The sequence below is a fragment of the Parus major genome, chromosome 15, assembly GCF_001522545.3.
Source record: "Parus major isolate Abel chromosome 15, Parus_major1.1, whole genome shotgun sequence".
In the NCBI taxonomy this organism is placed as follows: Eukaryota; Metazoa; Chordata; class Aves; order Passeriformes; family Paridae; genus Parus; species Parus major.
The window spans coordinates 4,703,840-4,716,296 of record NC_031784.1 but is presented as its reverse complement, the minus strand read 5'-3'; the positions used below and the strand labels follow the sequence as shown (position 1 = coordinate 4,716,296).

At 63.7% G+C, this 12,457-nt stretch overlaps 1 protein-coding gene and 1 long non-coding RNA gene across 2 annotated transcripts; both read right to left on the bottom strand.

Annotated features, from left to right (window-relative positions):
• Positions 1-2,845: 2,845 nt before the first annotated feature.
• LOC107211450 lies at positions 2,846-7,283 on the bottom strand. The gene is made up of 3 exons (XR_001524188.3): positions 7,028-7,283; positions 4,812-6,502; positions 2,846-4,546 (listed from the first exon to the last, which is right to left on the bottom strand). It is a non-coding gene; the product is annotated as an uncharacterized LOC107211450 (long non-coding RNA).
• Positions 7,284-8,658: 1,375 nt separating this feature from the next.
• On the bottom strand, positions 8,659-9,796 carry CRYBA4 (crystallin beta A4). The gene is made up of 5 exons (XM_033518243.1): positions 9,758-9,796; positions 9,521-9,639; positions 9,179-9,320; positions 8,933-9,075; positions 8,659-8,806 (listed from the first exon to the last, which is right to left on the bottom strand). The coding sequence occupies exons 1-5, from the start codon at positions 9,794-9,796 to the stop codon at positions 8,659-8,661; spliced, it is 591 nt and encodes a 196-aa protein (XP_033374134.1).
• Between the last annotated feature and the right edge of the window lie 2,661 nt (positions 9,797-12,457).

Below are 12,457 nucleotides of genomic sequence, written 5' to 3'. Positions count from 1 at the left end.
ACAGCCGGTGGGTGACCCCCCTACAGCCGGTGGGCGACCCCCCTACAGCCGGTGGGTGACCTCCCCAAGCCGGTGGGTGACCCCCCTCCCGCACCCCTTCCTGCCCTGCCCGAAGCCCCTTCTCCCCACCACCCACTGCCACACCCCCGGTGACCCCGGTCCCTCAGCAGGATGCCGAGGTGGCCGCGGTGAGAACGGCCTGTCCTGCCCCCTCCAAGCCCCCATGGGAGCTGGGGCACCCCCAGCCCAGCCTCACACAGCTCCCCCAGCCCCTCACACTGCACAAAGACAGAAGACAGCCAGGTGGTTGCACACTTGCCATGTTCACAGTAGACATTACAGGCAGTGGGGACATCCTCGGAGCTGTGGGGACATTCTCAGGGCTGTGGGGACATCCTGGGGCTGTGGTGACTTATGGGGCTCCTGGCCAGCCCAGCCCCACCGTGGCTGTGCCTGCAGAGCTGGGGCAGCCCTGACCAGCTTGGGCTGGAGCACCCTGGGCAGGACAGAGCACCCAGGGCTGGACCTCTGGCCGTGGCACTGCTGGGGTGCCCTGGCCCCACATCCACCACCCCAGCCGAAAGGGGGGTCTGCACATCGTGCCCCTCTCCAGGCAGCTCTGGGGAAAGCAGCAAAGAGGGATGGACAGACAGACAGATCAACTCCTGCCAGCCATGGGAAGTGGGGAGCAGGGACAGGGAGCCCTGAGGTGCAGGAGCAGAGCAAAGGAGCAACCTGGGTGTTTGGTGGAGCCTCTGTGCCCTCCTGCCCTGCTCTGAGTGGGGAGCAGCCACCCACGGGCACTGGTGGCCCGTCCCCACCGAGGGGCCTGTGCAGGGTGACACTTGCCAGCTCCATCCTCTGGGCCACCGAGGTGACTCGTGGTCCCCTGGCTCCCCTGGGTGACCAGCCTGGGGAGGTCCCCCTGTGTGCAGGGGGGCTTCTCTGGGGCAGAAAAAGGGGTCTGCAGGGCAGGGAGGAGAGTCCCTCATTGTGGTGGGCTCTGACAACTCCAGCCCAGTGTTTGTGGTGCTCCTGTCCTCTGCAGGAGCCCTGAACCCACCCATCCTGGGCCCGACCTGGCTTGTCCTCCCGTCCCATTCCCGCCCCTGTGCTCCCCACTCTGCCCACAGCAGGGCCCCGTCTCCCCCTGCCATCAAACCCAGGAGCATCAGCCCAAAAACCCATCCTGGTGCCAGCTGTGTGGAGGAAAGGCAGTGGGGGATAAGGTGGAGGTTGGACACGGAGCTGGGTGGGGAGGGGACCCCCCACCTGAGAGAGACCCCCTGGCTAAAGGAGCAGCTGGGTGGGGTTTGTGCACAGCAGGGATGCCCAGGGGAGCAGGCAGTGTCCTGGGGCCACACCTGGACTGTCACTGTGGGGTGACAGTGACATCAGCAGGTGGCCTGGGGAAGCCCTCGACATGGGAGCAGCGAGCACAAGGCAAAGCCAAGAGAGAGCTGGGTCCGGTCTGGATCTGCCCCCCCTGACAGAGCTGCCAGGACCCTTGGCTGAGGGGTGCTGTGTCCCCCCAACAGCCACAGTCTGGGATGTCCTCAGGAGCCAGCCTGTCCCTGCCAGCAGCACAGGGCCACCATCCCCTGCTGGCACACAGGGCTTGGCTGTGTCCCACTGGTCATGGCTGCTGGTACCTTGCCATGTGCCAAAACCACACCAGAGAGCCAGGGCCTGGATCCTTCACCCTGGCAGGATCCCTGCAGAGGCTGGCACATTCATCTGGCTGACAGACAGACAGAAAGCAAAGCCCAGGCTGTGTCCCCACCAGCTGGTGGCAGAGCCCCCTGTGACACCCACTGCCCACCCCTGCCCTTGGCTGGGGCCGGGGGACCCTGCAGGTACCAACCAGAGCTGAGTTAGTCAGGGCCACGCTGCCAGCAGCGGCTTCCACATGCACCAGGCACCAGATAAACTGTGGAGAGACAAAGGGGGTGAAGAGAGGAGCCCAGGAGCACCAATGCTGGGAGCAGCACGAGAACATTCCCCATGACAGGTGACCCAGGGCCTCAGGAGAGCCCCAAGCTCAGGCTCATGGCAATAGCTTTGCTCTGTGGCTGAATCTCCTTGCAAACTGGGTTTGCTGGGCCTTTACAGCCATAACTGGTCATTATTAATGGGTTTGTACTGTCCTATTGCCACTCAGCCTCTTTTCCTCATTGTGCCAAGTGAAATTTGTTGGAAAATGGGCCAAGAGTGAAATATTCAAAGTTCCCCAGCCTGAGCATCTTCTTTCCCATAGTAGCAAACGTGAGCCAGGGATGTTCAGCAGCACAGAAAAGCGGGTGCTGCAGGTGAGTAAATCCAGGAGGAGCCACTGTCACTTGTCATGGCAAACAGCACCCGAGAGGCAAAGAGCAGAGAGAGTTGTTAGTAGCAAGAGAGAAACAGTCAGGGAGGATTAGTACAGTGGGAACAGAAGTAGAGGTTAGTAACAGAAGCAGGGCACTGGTCTGCCTTAGAGGGCACACACACTGGAAGAGAAATGAAGAGAAAAGCAGCAATGGTTAGTTTGTTTAATTCAGTTCAGGAATGTGTTAGTAACAGAGATCTACTGGCTTAAAAAGGAACTGAAAAGCTTCTGCTGATAAAACCGTTTTAGGTTCCTAGTCAGCAGCAGGCTCCACAGGCAGGGCTGGGCAGGGCGTGTGGGGAGAAACCCTCACCTCGTGCTGCCCAGGGCTGGGGCTGCTGGTCCCCTCTGCTGCCCAGGGCAGGGGATGCTGGTCCCCTCTGCTGCCCAGGGCTGGGGCTGCTGGTCCCCTCTGCTGCCCAGGGCAGGGGATGCTGGTCCCCTCTGCTGCCCAGGGCTGGGGCTGCTGGTCCCCTCTGCTGCCCAGGGCAGGGGCTGCTGGTCCCCTCTGCTGCCCAGGGCTGGGGATGCCCCCATCTGTCCCTGCCTGTGCAGCCTGGCACCGACACCTGGCACTCCCAAAGGCCTTTTCCAGCTTTTCTGTTCCCCTTTCAAGGCAGTGCTGCTGCCGTGGTTAGTGGGCGCGAGGCAGGGCCGCTGTGGGTTAGTAGGGCATGCGCTGGGCTGGTTAGTGGGTTAGTCCGTGTGCCAGGGGCTGTGGCAGCCCTGGGGAGGGCACAGGGGTCCCAGCAGGTTAGTAGGTTAATACTGGCAGCATGCAGAGCTGGGCCCATCAGCAGCAGGGCTCTGGCTCACAAGAGCAGGAGGCGTTTTTGGGCTTTGGCGTTGGGGAAGGTGTTAGTGGAGGGTTCAGCCAGGGTAACAGAACCTGTCTCTGAATGAAATTCTCAGCAGGCATCTGCCCCTCTGATCCTGGCCAGGGAGGCACCAAAGGGCCCAGCAGTGAGTGTCCCCTCACAACAGGAACTTCCCACCCCTGAGCCTGGGAAAGGTGAGAGGCAGGATGTGTGGAGGACAGTCCCAGCAGTGCCTGAAGGTCTCTAAAGGAGCTGGAAGAAGCAGAGAAGGAGGGAGTGAAGGAATCACTGGCAGTGTCTGGGATAAGGCTCCAGGCAGCTCTGCAAGAGCAGGGCTCCAGCAGAGACCACAACAGCTGCTCCAGGTCTGCCCCAAGCTCCCACTGCATGTGCAGGTGTAGGTCCAGCAGGGAAAACCACCATGGAGCAGAGGAAAGGTGGCCCACAGCTTACCCCCTCCCATCGGGAGCTGCCTCTCCATGGGGCTGAGCAGTGCTCTGAGGGCTGCAGGAACACTGTGCCCCAAGAAACAGGGCTGGGACGGGGCACCCAGAAAGCCTCTGCCCCGTGTCCCTTTGGGTCACCTCCTCCCACAGCACGAGCTCCTCTGGTCCCCATGAGGATGCTTTTCCAGTCTGGACTTCAAGGCTGTAACACCTGCCATGAGCTGTGTTTGTCCACAGCCCCCAGCTCACGGCACCCCCCGCCCTTCTGCCTGTGTGGGGACACAGGCCCAAGTGTGTCCCTTGGCAAGGACAAGGTCCCAGCTGCTTATGGGGCCACTGCAGAGGCCACAGGAGGAGGATTCACTGCCCACATTCCTCCAGGGTGCTCCACAAACCAGGTGTTTCTCCAAGGGGAGCAGAAGCAGGGTCTTGCCAAGACTTGGCACCTCCAGAGCAGAGAGCACCAGGACATCACCAACAGCCAGAGGGAAGGGCAGGATCAGTGGGGACAGAGTCCCTTTGGGCTCTGGCCATTGTGTCACCATGAGGAGCTGGCACAGCTCTGCCCCCACTCCCTTTTTCTTCTCCCTCCTCCTGCACTGCCTCAGGGAAGGGGACAGGCCTGGGGGGAGCAGAGGGAGGCAAGGACACCCCAGCACCTTGCAGGAGAACCGCGTGCATGCGCAGCCCCGTGTCCTCAGGTGTCACCACCGCAGTCTCCTGGGCTGTGTCCCCCGCTGTGGCCGGGCTCGTGGCTCCACGCCCTGGCAGTGGGTACCGGGGTGCTCTGCTGGGGCCAGCCTGGCTCTGGCATCATGTGCTGGTCGTGATGGCAGCTCCTGAGCCCGGCTCCCCTCTGGACATGGTCAGTGTGGCCAGGCAGGAGCTGGGGCCATGCCCCTGGGGTGGTGGCACTGAGGAGCAGAGATGCTGTGAGACCCTGGGCTGTGGCAGCCACCCCCTCCCCACTGCTGGGCACACGTGGGGGACACATCCTCTCATGCAGGTGGTCCTGGGGATGCTGTGAACCCCTGCACCCCGCTGGGGCCTGGGGAGAACCCTCCAGGGAATGGGGCTCTGAGGAGGAAGGCTGGTCCGGACTGCCCAGCACCCTCCCTGCTCATGAGGGATGGAAGAGCAGGGGGTGGCACTACCTGTGTCCCCTCCCCAGAGTCCTACCTGTGGTCGCCAGCTAGGGGAGTGCTGTGCAATGTCCCCTGTTCCATGTGACTCTGTGCAGTGGAGGCAGCGAGGGGACTGTGTGAACAGACCTCAGGTCAGTCATTAGCAGCTGCAAAAGAAACAACCAACGCAGCAAGGGGGAGAAACAGGGCGCCGGCCTCAGGCACAGCCCAGCCAAGCTGGCAGGAGCCTGGCAGGAGGGCTGGGCACGGACATTCCTGTCCCTGTCCCCTTGCAGAGAGCAGGAGCTGAACCGGGCACAGGGGGGGCATCAGAACCACCCCAGCAGAAATGGTGGCAGTGCCCCAAACTGTCCCTGCCTGCTGCTGGAACCCCCTCACTGGAGGCAGGGACTGATTGGCACTGCCGCTTCTGCTGCCCTCACTGCGTGCCCAGGCTGAGTCACTGGGACCCTGCGGCTCCACTGGTTAAACTGGGGCGGCTGGCGGTCACAGTGCGTGCTGCTCCATGTCCCCGGGGATTTGGGGACACGTGGCCGGTGCCAGCAGCCAGCCCGTGTCTGTGCCCTGCCCTGCCCTGCCCTGCCCGCCTGGGCAAACCAGGACGGCAGCAGGTCCCGGGGGAACGGGGCAGTGATGACTCTGCAGCTGAGCTGCGGAGCCACTCCTGCTTCCCACGGCTCATTGTCACCGCACGCCGGCAGGACAGTCCCTCCCGTGGGGACAGCGCGTCCAGGCAGCGTTTGCAGCCCAGCTGCGGTGGGGCTGAGCAGCGGGAATGAGAGCGGAGGTGCCACTGAACATCTGGCAGTGGATGCCCTGCCTGGATCCGAGCGGGAGGTGCCTGTGGTGAGGCAGGATTGCCTCTCTGGCCTGGGAAGGAAGCACAGCCCAGGAGACAGGCTGGAGGGGAAAACAATTTTGTGCAGACAGGACTCACCAAAACCCTCGTCTTGAGTGCGAGCTTGAGCTGCCCTTGCCACACGCGTGGGTGGCCATGGGGGGCTGGACACCCGAATTAAATGGGGGCCAAACCCCCTTCTCGAGTGAGGAGGGAGGGAGAGAGAGGAGCAGAAGCTCCACTGCAGGCAGGAGCAGGGAGATGAGGGCCCAGCAGGCACGGCACTGCCGCGAGAGATGCCATCTCTGGGATGTGGCATCCGAGCATCCTGAGCCCCCAGATCCCAGCGGGGTGGCCGGACACCCCGGCCCTGTGTCCTGCCAGCGCTGCCCGACCCTCGCTGCCATCCAGCAGAGCCCAGGCTCTGGCACAGCCCAGGCTCCGGTGCTGCTGCAGTGGTGCCAGGCGCTGCTGCCTTTGTCTGCAGCTCTGGGGCTGGGTAGCCCGGCAGAAGGGGATGTGAGGGTGTGAAAGGGTCCTTGCAAGCCCACAGAGCTTGGAAATCTGATTATTTCTGGGCTCCTCCTGGCTCCCCGGGCAGGACCTACCCGCACACACAAAAGGCTGCGAGACAATGAGGGAGAGAAAATGGCTCCGCAAGAAGAGCATCTGCCAGGTTAACTGTGAGAAGGAAGGGCTGTGCTGTGCCCTGGGGCTGCTGGCTCCAGCCTCGCCTCTAACCCCCGCCTAGGATCATCAGCTTGCGGAGAAAATGGGGGCTTCGAGACAAAGCAATAAAACAGTATTTTGGCTGCAAATCCTCCCAGGAGCATTGAATCAGGCAAGAATCCATTTACCTGGCAGGAGCCCTATTCTTGATGAGGATTCTGGAATAAAAAAAAAAAAAATACAAAAAAAAAAATAAAATACAAACAAGCAGTGCAGCAGTTAGTTCTGATTTGGGCCGGGGGCTGCAGGCGGTGTCCGAGGGGGGGCCAGGCTGCCCGGCGCTGCCTCCGGGATCACCGGGATCGCCCGCCGGGCCGGGATGTGGCCAGGAACGCGCTGCGGGATGCGCGACTGCTCCTGCCCTAACAAAGGGAGGGGGCCCGGGCTGCCCCGGCCTCTGGCACCCCCGGGGAAGGGGGGTTCCTGCCGGGGGGACCTCTCGTGGGATTATTTATAATGAGGGAATAATATATTGAGAAGTGGGGTATTTTTAGGCACGGAGAGGAGGGAGCGGCCGCCGGCTCCGCACCTCCCGGAGCGATGCCCGCAGGATCCCCCGAGTCCCGGGGCGACATCACCCCCCGCTCCAGCCCTGAGCAGCCCCCGGGCTCCCCGCGCCCCCAGACCCCGCCGGCGCCCCATCCCCGTCCGCAGGGAGCGGAGCCATGTCCGCTGTGCGTTACCTGCTCCCGGGGGGCCGGGCTGGGCCTGGGGGGCGCCGGTTCCGCTCCCTCCTGCTCGCCGCGCCGCTCCTTTGTGCTGGAGCTTTCCCACAGCATCCCTGAGGAAGAGGCAGCCAAGCAAACTCCTCCTCCAGCAGCCCCCGGCCCCCCCGGCCCTACCTACGGCGCAGGAGGATGCTGCAACTCGCATTAAATTTTAATGCTGGAAATGCGGCCGAGTCACCTTTTCTCCGCACCGCTCCCGCACCGCTCCCGCATCGTTCCAAGCATCGCTCCCGCATCATTCCCATCACCGCTCCCGCATCATTCCCATCACCGCTCCCGCATCGTTCCCATCACCGCTCCCATCACCGCTCCCGCACCCCTCCCGCACCATTCCTATCGCCGCTCCCTCATCGCTCCCCGCGCCACTCCCGCACCGCTCCCGCTGCGGGACACCCTGGGGACCCCTTTGCCACGACAGCCGCCGCAATGGCCACTGTCACTGTCCCCTGCCAGGACATGGCTGGCCGTGGTGTCAGGGGCTCCCCACAGCCGAGGCTGTGACCCAGGGGACGCGGGACAAGGGGCGCTGTGCAGGGCGCACCCCTGGGACATGGTGGGCAGGATGCGGCTGTGCTCGGTGGGATCGGGTGGCAGACAGCCCAGCCCGGCTTGGGGACAGGGGTCCGAGAACAGCCCCTCCCCATGCCGGGGACAGCTCCCCTCCCGTCCGGGGGTTGAGACAGCCCCTCCGCAGCGCTGTGCAGCTGCTGGGCTCCTGCATTGTTCTCCAAGTCCCCGCCGGGTCCCCGGAGACCCCTGGTCTCGCCGCCAGCTGCCCACCGTGCCTGGCCATGTGCTGGCCCCGCTCCCGGACCCCGCGTCCCCCCAGGGCTCTGGAGCTGAGCAGGGACAGGGGGGTACCCAGGAGCTCCTCGGGTCTCCCTGGCTGGCGGCCCCGGACGGGTTTGCCCTAGGGCGCAGGAGGGTTTCACTCAGCCCATCCCAAAACTTTTTGTTTCTTCTTCTATTTTGCCTATTTAATTGTGATTTCCTGCGGAGAGAATCCTTTGCTGGGCAGCATTCCTTCCGCTGTTGGCCTTGCTGCTGCAAATGTCATGGATGGGACATTTTCACCACATCAAACCTTTGCTCCAGAGCTCTTCTGAAATGAGGAAATTTTCCAGACCAGCCTTTCCCTGCTGCGTTTCCAGCTTTGGCCGCACATTGGGTGTGCTGGAGTGAGGGATGGGTGCCGGGATGGGTGCAGGGGTGTGTACAGGTATGTGAGAGTGCTGGGATGGGTACAGAGAGTGCATGGATGCGGGGATAGGCGCACACTTGCTTGATCCTGCAGCTCCTTTCAGCCCCTGGCAGGTGCTGGAAGAGCAGATGGTGTCTGTGGGGTGGTGGGATGTGGGGGTCCAGCAGAACCCCTGCACCTGCAGCCGGGCAGAAGAATTCCCCTCCAGCCCATCCCTGTCCCTGCAGAGCCGCGTTCTGCCCCCGGGAGCGGCGACACTCCCGGCCACGCACCCATCCCCTCCCATCCCCAACTTCCAGCGCCGCCTTGGACAACCGAGCCTTTATTGAGCTTTGTCGCCGCCGCCCCGAGGGACAGACGGTGCCCGGGGGCTCCGGCACCGCGGTCACTGCTGGACCCTGCGGATGGACTGGACCTGGCCCGTCTGAGCGTGGGACCCCCACTCCCGCACGTGCTTGTACTCGCCCGCGGGGCTGTCGCTCTCCAGCAGGTACTGGAAGCCCCGGTACCCCGGGTACTGCGAGCAGACCCACCTGCGACAGAGCAGAGAGCGGCGGTGGCTCGGGGCTGGGGGCAGGGGTCCCGGCAGCTGCCAGAGCATCCTCGGCTCTGCTGCGTGCCCCGGCGGCCCCGGCAGGCTGCAAGCCCTGAGTACTCACGCTCCGGAGCGGACGAGGAAGGAGCCCACGGTGCTGCTGCCCCAGCCCAGGGCGGGCAGCGAGGGGCAGTCGTCGTTCATCTCTGCCCGCTTGCCCTGGAAGTTCTCCTGCTCAAAGAGCATCAGCCTGCTCCGTCCGTGGTCCTGCGGCCGAGACGGGCACGGCTTTGGCACTGCCACCCTGTCCGTGGCCGGGGGTGGGCTCCGGGGGCCGCCCCGCGGGGGGAGCCGGGGCGGGGGCACTCACGGCGCAGGCGATGGGGCGGAAGGAGCACATCCTCTCCACGTGGTAGGCGTTGCTGCCGCTCCACGCCTCCCAGCACGGGTACTCGCCTCGCTCCAGCACGAACTGCTGACCCTGGAAGCCGCAGTGCTCGAAGCCTGCCCACCTGCCGGGGCGGGAGGGGTGAGACCCCCGGGGTGCCCACCGCCCCGCTCACAGCCGGGCTGTGCCCGCTGCACCCAGCGGTGCCCAGGAGAGGCAGCTCGGGGAGAAAAAGGCACTGGAGGCCTCCATCCTCCACCCCCGCTGCTATCCGTGGGGTCCCGCAGCACGGCGGGGTGGCAGTGCCCCGGGACCCCCACTCACGCCCCGCTCTCGATCTTGCAGGAGCGGACGGTGCTGAAGCCGTGCTCTGGGGTGCTGTAGCAGTCCGTGGTGAACTCGTGCTTCTTGCCCTGGAAGAAAGGCTCGTCCCACACCACGATCTGGGGGGAATAGAGGGAGTCAGGGGGTTCTGGCGGTGCCAAGGCCCCGAGCAGATACTGCAGCCCCATTCCCGGGTGTTCTCAGGGCACGGTGCTGATCCTGCCCAGGCTCCCGTACCTTCCAGAGACCGGAGGATTTCTTGCAGCGGTGCGTCATGGTGGCTCTGCCAGAGCACAGGAGAAGGAGACGGTTAAAGCTCCCTCTGCCTGGATGAAAATGACCTCAGGAGCCCACGCACATCCCTTCACCGGCAGTGTGGGGAACAACAAGTGGTTGCTCCATGCTGGAGCGGATGAAGAGCTCTGTGGCTCTCCCTGCCCAGCTGCCACCAGGGCCATGTGGAGCAGCGGGCACCTGGCCCACTGGGCACCTGGCCCTGGCACACATCCCTGCCCGTGCCCAGGGAAACTCCTCCTCCCACTGGCAGCTCCCTGAGCCAAAGCCCCGGTGCTGGCAGGCGGTGCAGGCAGGGCAGCGCTGAGCCGGGAGCACTGCGGCGATGGCTGCGTGCCCGCACTGAGCATCAACACCCTGCCACTGCCACAGCCACACACAGCCCCCAACTCCCCACTCCCAACCCCCACCACAGCTCCCGGTGCCGAGGAGGGGTCTAACCCCGCATCTTGGATGCTCCTCCAGCTCTTCCTGCAGCTGCTCGCTCCCAGCCATGGGCACAGGGCAGCTGCCCCAGGCTGCAGCGCTTACCTGGGGTGAGGCACTGGTGCCCAGGGAGGTGACATGTCCAGCAGCCTCCGGCTGGGTTTTTATAGCCTCCAGATAGAGACAGAGCCCAGGGGAGCATTACTGAAACCCCTAACTCAGCACATGGCGGGGAGGAGGGACCGGACAGAACAAAGGCGCCGTGTCAGAGACGCTGATGAGCCGGGACATCGAGCTGGCCCACCGGGCTCTGACCCCCGCCCCACAGCTCCAGAGCCGGGGCATCGCCCCCAGGCTCTGCCAGCGCTCCTGCCATGTGCCCTTAGTGGCTTGGGACTGGGCTGGGGCCGTGTCCCAGCTCTGGCAGCGCTCCCCTTGCCCGCAGGCAGTGCTGCCTGCACTGGGGGTGCGAGGAGGTTTCCTCATCCCTTTCTGGGAAGTGGGAGGAAATACAAGTGTTCACTTGCTCTCCCTGCTAGGGCAGAGCAGCTCTCCCCGAAATCCGGGGCAGCTCGTTGCACAACAGCCACGGACACCATAAGAAGTGGGGACCAGGGGCATGGAAAGTGGTGGTGGGGGGTTGAAAAGGCACGGGAGAGACTGGAGGTGCAGGTCATGACTTGGGAAGAGCTGCAGCAGCCTCCTGCCTCTGTGTGTTGGAAAGGGTCTGCTGCCACCACATTTTGGGGACCTGAACACCTTCCAGCTTTGCTCACCGTGACCAACACACCTCACAAACCATCCCAGGGTGGTACCAGGGCTCCAAAAGCTGGGCACCCACCCAGCCTATTCCTCAGAGCAGGCAGCAAACAAGGGAGGCTTTTGAGCCCAATGGAAAACCCGTGGTCCCAGGGAGTGCTGTGTTTTGGGACAGAATTTGCCAGAAAACTGCCAGGAGGCTGAGCCAGAGTGCCCCTCATGCAGCTACAGCAGCCCTGTGAGCCCTGGGCACCCTGGGGGAGGCAGAGCAGGGCAGCTGGGGAGGCTCAGCAGAACCAGCTGCCCCAGGGCACAGCAGGGCTGCACGGTTGTCCCTGCCACCTGCAACCCCAGCAAAAGCCCTCTTGGCACTGGCACAATTTGTCCTCAGCCTCTCACTGTGGCCTGAGCTAAACCCAGCCTGCGCTGGCCACCAGCACAGTGACCATCGCTTGCTCGCTGTCCACGCCGTGTCCTGGCAGTGGGACACGGTCATCAGAGCCCGAGCTGTGCCCCCACAGTGCCACTCCATGCCAGGCAGGGATGCAGCAGCAGGAGATCCGTGGGCAGCGGGACTCACCAGGGCAGAACAAACCCTCGTGCCCATGCCCTCAGTGGCCACGCTGTGCCAGCTCTGCCCGTCTGCTGCTGGGGCGGCTGTTTGCTGGAGCTGTGCATCCCACAGGCTCACCCGTGCCAGGGAGGGATGGTGAGGGGCTTTACAGGACACAGGGTCCATGGCAGGGCAGCGATTTTGTGTCTAGGGAGCTCAGGAATGGCCAAAGATCGATCCCTGCTGTCAGCCCAGCCGCAGCACTGGCTCAGGGAAACCCGCGGGGATGCTGAGTGCTCAGTAACGAGCACAGCAGCCATCAGGAGCAGATCTCGGCCCCTCGAGCTGGTTTCCCAATTCCCACGTTCAGAGGTGCTAGGGATAGGGAGGGGAAGCAGAGTCAGGCGCAGGGGGTGAGGGAGACCTGCTGATTAATGCCCAGGAGGCACAGGGGAGGCAGCACAGAGAGATCACCCACGCTGGCTCTGGGAGGAGGAGAGGGCAGGTTAATTTAGAAGTCTGGAAAGAACCATGGAAAGGAGTGCAAATTGAAATCGTGAATCATAAAACACCGCCCGACATCAGGGTGAGAACCAGACTGGGCCAGTGCCCAGGGTAACGGGGCAGCAGACCCTGCACCCAGCCATGTCACAGGCACAGCACACCTCCTGAAAAACCTCGGGAAAAGAAGGGATCAATACATTCCTTTTGTTCAGGATTTTGCGCAATAGCCCAGAGGGTGCAGCTGGATCCCACCACCGCTGGGTGACACATGGGAGGGACAAAAGAGGAGGGCAGCACACGGGGCTCTCAGCCCTCCGCCCGCACACCCCGGCTAAGGCACTGCCGGTGCTGGATGCTGCGGGAAGCTGGGGGTGTTGGACAGGGCTGTGGAGGTGCAGAAG